The sequence below is a fragment of the Rhineura floridana genome, chromosome 8 (genome assembly GCF_030035675.1).
Source record: "Rhineura floridana isolate rRhiFlo1 chromosome 8, rRhiFlo1.hap2, whole genome shotgun sequence".
NCBI lineage: Eukaryota > Metazoa > Chordata > Lepidosauria > Squamata > Rhineuridae > Rhineura > Rhineura floridana.
This window is the reverse complement of record NC_084487.1, coordinates 64,383,293-64,389,870: the sequence shown is the minus strand read 5'-3', so window position 1 is coordinate 64,389,870 and position 6,578 is coordinate 64,383,293. Positions and strand designations below refer to the sequence as shown.

Below are 6,578 nucleotides of genomic sequence, written 5' to 3'. Positions count from 1 at the left end.
GCAGGAAAGTGTCACCCCCTCCTTCTCCCTTTCCTTCCCACAGAGAATGAAATTGACAAAGCTTTCAAGAGCAGGCTTGAAACTGACCAGAAGCCTTTTTCTTGTTTGTATTTGCCATATTACACTTAAACCAATGTATGCTTTTCTGATTTGAAGCAAAACCCCCAGCAAGTAGAATGAAATTGACAAAGCTTTCCGAGGCAGGCTGAAACCGACCCCCCCCCTTTCTCACTTGCTGTGCATTGCAGATCTCACCCAGAGCGGCCACCCAGTTTGCAGACTGGCAAAAAATTAAATGCATCTGCGCAGTAGTTGCAGACCCCCCCCAACACCCCACCATTGCGATGATTGGTTCAATTTTCCTGGGCTTATTCTCGCACATGCGCAAAAGTGCAGATACGTGGTTGACTGGAATGAGGAAAAGGAGCAAGGGGAAATGCCCCAGAACCGCCCATCAGCTGTAAAGTCTGGATGAGCCCTCAGTGAACTGAAAGCGACTTACCAAACGGCCTCGTGATAAATCGTTGCATTTCTTGATGATCTTCAGTAAGATAAAATAATTTTTTGTTAAATTGTAATTAGGTGCTTATACACTCAAATATTTATATGATGAAAGCATTATCTGAAATGATATATTTAGGCATTTATTTATTTATATTTATTTGTTTGTTTGTTTATTGAATTTGTATCCTGCCCTTCCTCTCAAAGGAGCCTAGCATGGCAAACAGTAAAGAGTTAAAACAGTATGATTTAAAATCAAACAAGAACATATTTAAAACAATTAAAAATGTAAAACATTTAGAACAGTTAAAACATTTAGAACATCTGAAAACATTTAGAAGCAATAATCTACCCTCACCATTATTAATTTCACAGTAACTATGACCAGTATCTCTCAGCCATCAAATGCCTGGGTGAACAGGAATGTTTTAAAATTTCTCTTGAATATCAGTAATGCAGGAGACAAGCACATCTCATCAGGGAGACATTCTATAATTGGGGAAACACCACTGAGAAGGCTCTGTCACAGGTCAACCTGCAACTGGGCAGCAGCCAGAGGCAGCACAACCAACAAGGTCTCCCTGCTGATCTTAGGGGCTAAGATGACTGATATTAGGGTGAGTTGCACAGTGGGGAGGAGAGCCTGTCTGGGAGTCCATAGTCTGTGAGTTCAAATCCCCGCTTGTGTCTTCTGGGTGTCAAGGGCCAGCTAAAGATCACCCCCACAGGGAGTGGCTCATGGGTTACGTGCCCTGCCACCTGTGCAGCCGTGGGAAAGCTGCATAGTCCCAAGGAGCCCAGTTGCCCCCCAGCTGGCAGTTGCGGACAAGGAAGGGGCTGGCTTGTGGAGCTGTGGCAAGCTTAGCAGGCCCTGGCCAGCTGGGGAGGACTAGCCTCAGAGGGAGGCATTGGTAAACCCCCTCTGAATACCGCTTACCATGAAATCCCTATTCATAGGGTCGGCATAAGTCGGGATTGACTTGAAGGCAGTCCATTTCCATTTTGCACCTTTAGGTACTCCGAGTCCAAACCATATCCTAGTACTAACACCTTGATTTGGGCTTGGTAGTTCACCAGCAGTCCATGCAGAACTTTCAGGAGCAGTGACACATGGTCCAATAGGCTGCCTCACTTACCAACCTAGCAGTCCCTTTCTGTACAAGTTGCAGCCTCCAGACTGTCTTCAATGACAGCCCCACCTACAGTGCGTTACAGTAGTCCAAGTGGGAGGATACTAGAATGTGATAAACAATTTTGCTTGACATTATCGATGCATATTTAACAATGTCATTTTATATATTGAAAAGATTTTTTTTTTTAAATCGTAACATGTCAAACACTGTATAATAAAACGTAACCACAAAGGGGAATTAGTATTAGGGGAAAAAATGAAATGGAAATGGACTGCCTTCAAGTCAATCCCGACTTATGGCGACCCTATGTATAGGATTTTCATGGTAAGCAGTATTCAGAGGGGGTTTACCATTGCCTCCCTCTGAGGCTGAGAGGCAGTTACTGGCCCAAGGTCACCCAGTGAGCTTCATGGCTATGTGGGGATTCGAACCCTGGTCTCCCAGGTCGTAGCCCAACACTCAAACCACTATGCTAAATGTTTGTTTAAACAGCCATGTTTTAACCAGTCCCCTAAAATAGCACAGTGTTGGGGCCTGCCCTGACATTTTTGTGCAAAACTGACAGTGATCTTTCACAATAGTAATAATTGTGAATAACACTCATTCTAGCTTTGTTATGCTACATTTAAACACCTGAGGCAGAAAGAAACCCTGGTTTCTGATTTAAGACATAAACTATTACAATCAAATTTGCTGATGAATGTTTGTTGGGTCCAGAGGAGATTATTTTATTTTAGTATTTTTATTTCCATTATGGAACGCAAATGTTCCCATGCAGACTTCTATTCAAGCACTGGCAACTAGACTCATACCTTTTTAGCTTCCATGTGGTTGTTGTGTCATGTGCCCAAGGACCATATTCAGGCCCACTTCCTGGCAAAGTTCCCATTCCTGAGCATGCATACAGGTTTATATTCAAAATGGTGATTTCCAGCTGCAGATAACTAGCATCAGATTCCTAAATAGCTGGCCTGACATTGACAGTTTCCTCAGGCTGTGTTATTTAAATGTGCTACTACTGCTTAAGTATTGTGTGCCCCATCCCAGTGCTACCAACAAATTATAAATTTAGATACTCATTATCCTAGCATGTTGGCTTTCTTATTTCCCCCCCTCAGAACGCAATAGGTGAAGAAACGCCAACTTTAGCTACCTCCTTCACTCCTGTTTCTCGCACAGCAGCATCATCAAGTGGCACAAAGTTGGTATTTTCAAACCAGAGATGGACTTAAGAGCACGATGCAGCTAAGGATGTGTCAGCCTGGTTAACGCTGGGAGCGATTGCCATTTGTCTCCCCCTCCCTAAAAGAGTCTTTTCTTCTTCCCTTCTCATTCCTTTTCCCTTTTGTATCATGTCTATTTTTGAGCTTGTAGACAAGTATGGCCTTATTCTTTAAAGTCTGTATATTGCCTACACGTTAGTTTTATAAATAATAAGTCTTTGGAAGTCTCGTGTAAGCTTTTCTGTGGTTCCTGAAGGATGAGCTGGGAAGTGCAGTAAATAAATGAAACCTATTCTTACTTTTTTCAAGCTACTGAACATTACCACATAGTTTAAGGAAGCCTCCTTTTGTTTCTGAGCAGGGATTGCCAACTTCCATATTCTTTTCCCCACTCTTCCATTTTCAATAGCTTTTCTTTTGATGCTAGCTTCTCTGTCAGAAGTACTGTGCTTCATTCACAGAAGTGTTGCTGCTGACTCAAGTCTTTACCTCATCTACTTTTCTTCTCTTGCTCTAGAAAAGGAGATGAGCCCAAGGTAAAGTTGGGAACTGGGCTTCTGCTTTTCCAAGTTTCTGGAGAACATTTTAGATCTGTAGTGTCTTTTGAATGCTACCTTATGTTTGTGAGATGTTCTGACTTCTCTTTGGATGTCTTGGCTACATTAATCTTACACTGTTTTTACCTACAAAAGAAAAAGAGCAAGATGCTGACCTCGAAAAGAAATCAACAGACCTTAAGAGTTTGTTGACACTGTTGATCATTGTTTAGATTTCTGTTTTATCCCAGCAGGTATTGTAGGAGCTCCTGCTATACCTGTAAATTGAAAGTGAAGCTTAACTCTGAGCATACATTAGAATCTAGCTATTTCTGTTTTACCTTTAAAAACAAGCCAGAAACAAATACACATACTTTTTCATTACAGAAAGACATTTTATATATGAAGTTCATTTCTCTCATAAATTTAAGGTTGCACAATGGCTAGATATATATTTGCCTTGCATCAGTACATAAGTTCTAGCAGTTTCAAGCTGTGATTCTATCTCCGCTTATCAGAACTCACAGTGTGATTTGTGGAAGGTTACAAAATCTTTTTGTGGATATCCAGTTTTTGTTGGATTGCATTGAGCTTTGAAGTAAATGAGTCTTCCCTCTGCATATACATTAGCATATAACTTTACTCCTTTTTCATAGGTAGCCTGACTCTGAATATCAGAAATGAGCTGGCTCAGAGTTTTTATTTTTTCATTTTCCATTTCAGAATGTTATTTGATCAAACTACCTTTGAGTGTTTTTTGAAAAATCTGTACTTGCACTCTTATTAAAAAAAAGCTTTACCTTGCTTCTGTATGTAACCTGCAAGCTCTTTCATAGTAAACCAGTATCTTTATTTTTTATCTAATACTTTTAATCTAATGTTTATAATGGTGCTAGAGCACACTCTGTGTATGAATCTGATTTTTTTGTAGTTACGGGCAGTGCCACAGGAGTTTGAATCTTATAACTTGACAATACTTGGGGCCTGCATTTACTTGTTCCCATACCATATTCCTTCATGATGTCTAAGACAACCAAAGTCAAACCTTGAGTAAGCAGTTGGTGTACCAAGTTGATACAAGATGATGTTCTTTACAGCTGCCCCACAATAGATAAAATGCAAGTGTTGGTATCTTTGCCTGAATTGAATAAATTATGGTAGAATTGTTGATATTGTAAACATCTTACAAGTAGTCCTATGGAAAGTCCTACATCTACTAGAGCCTAACCAAGTGGAGTATACTGGGATGAAGAGCAGTAGCTTCCATGCATTCACAACATCCTGAGGGTCTTTTAATTGCAGCCATAGCCTCCCATTTTCCACACTTATGATTAGAGAGCAGCTTGTTGAGCTGTGGATACATGGATTCTGAACAAGGAAAAACAGCATTTTTTCTGAATGAGATTTTAGGGAATGGTTGATCTAACTTGCTTTGTAAATTCTGTAAGTAAAATTAAATTATGAAGCAATACAAAATCAGTTAATATAAGCAAGATAATTTATATGTATGTGTGTTTCAATTTATTGAAGGTTGTTTTCTAGACTGATGCCATTTTCATTCCCTCTTCTTTTTTTACAGATAACTGTAAGTTTTACAACATTTTCTGTGAAAATTCTCAGAGGCTAATCAACGTGCAGGCTTTTGCCCTAGCTGCTAAATATTACTCCATGCCAAACCTTGGGGTGTGTATCGCATTAGAACAGATGCTAGAAGCACTGAATGGGACACAGCAGCCTAGGTCAGGTAAGTTACAACCTTAGAATCTCTTTTTATATCTTCTTAAAGCCTTTTCCTTTCTATTCACTTGTTCTTGGTTTGCATGCATGGTGACATTCTGGATTTCTTTTCTAAGCAATCCAGAAATTTCTAATCTAAAACTTATATAGAAATCCAATATATTTCTACTCAGAAATAAATCCCCTCTGTTCAGTGGATCTTACTTCCAGGTAGAGCTAATCTGAAGTTCTCACAGGAACTTCTTTGGGTACACTTAGTAGGGTGCTCAATGTGGGGGGAAGCCTTCCAGGGTTGAGGAGGGACGAACATCTGGGTGGAGTGGGAAGAATAAGTGGGAAGTACGTGTATCACTACTTACAATTACAAGGTGGTCCAGAGGCAAGTTAAGAGCCACTCCAAGCAACTGGGAAGCTTCTACCACGCTCTTTGCAAATGGAAATGTGCCTGAAATTGACATTGTATTATGATGTACCATCAATTCCAGCAACATTTTTGGCCCCTTTTGCAAAGCGTGCCACTGAAGTGGTATTATTTGATCACTTGAAGCAGCTCTCACTTTTTTGAAAAGTGTAAAAAAAATGAGACAAATAAACTCAGCACTTCATAACTATAAGTTTGCAAATCCTCCGTCCTTCTGTTGGGAAGAAAAATCTAACAAAAGTGTATGTGTGACCTTTGCACATTCTTATTTACAGTGAAGCATATCTAGGATTTCAGCCCTAGTCATCTCTTCAGACATCATTTTTGCATCAGTTTAAATGTTAATCTTTCTCTTGGCTGTGCTTGATTTCTTAAATATGCCCATTGGAACTCCTGATTTCTTTGAACAGCTCTCCCTCCAATCAATACAACTGCATTGTATTGGAAGCTTCTGTTTAAAACTGAAAGCAATCACGGCCACACTGAGATAGCAGTGTTAGTCACATGATTCAGGACCGTGGCTATAGTAGTGATATATTTAGTACTTCTTACATCTAGGTCCCTCATTCTCAATTTCACACTCAATTTTTAACTGCCTCTTGGCATTTGGGATCAATTTTCCTTTCTTTACAGTTTACAATTGCCAGCTTTCTTCTTATAATATGGTAAAACTTACATAGTAGAGACAAAACTGATAACCATTATGAATGAGACACATAATTTTAATATAATCTGAAACTATAAAAATAGAGCAAAACTGAATCAAGAGTAAGTTCCTTGTATTTAACAATATTTAAATACAAGTTCCTTGTATTTAACAACATTTCCACTTCTCCCAGGCATTTTAGCATGTGTTTTTAAATTCTTTTTTAAAAAAAATTTAAATTGTTTTTAAATTGTTTTTTGTGTTTTAAAATTTGTATATTTGTTTTTATTGTTTTTAATTGCTGTAAACTGCCCAAAGAGCTTCGGCTATGGGGCGGTAAATAAATAAATTAATTTAAAGAAAACTATTAACTAGAATGGA

General features: G+C 39.1%; 1 protein-coding gene across 2 annotated transcripts in view; it reads left to right on the top strand.

Moving 5' to 3' along the window:
• The window catches only part of METTL25 (methyltransferase like 25), a 109,866-nt gene that overhangs the window by 2,684 nt on the left and 100,604 nt on the right, over nucleotides 1-6,578 (top strand). For both annotated transcript variants that reach the window (XR_009764440.1, XM_061639647.1), the window contains exon 2: nucleotides 4,973-5,137. Coding sequence is in view for 1 of the 2 variants with exons in the window: in XM_061639647.1 (XP_061495631.1) it covers nucleotides 4,973-5,137 (165 nt within the window). In the remaining variant the exon portion in view is untranslated. The remainder of the gene's footprint in view (nucleotides 1-4,972; nucleotides 5,138-6,578) is intronic.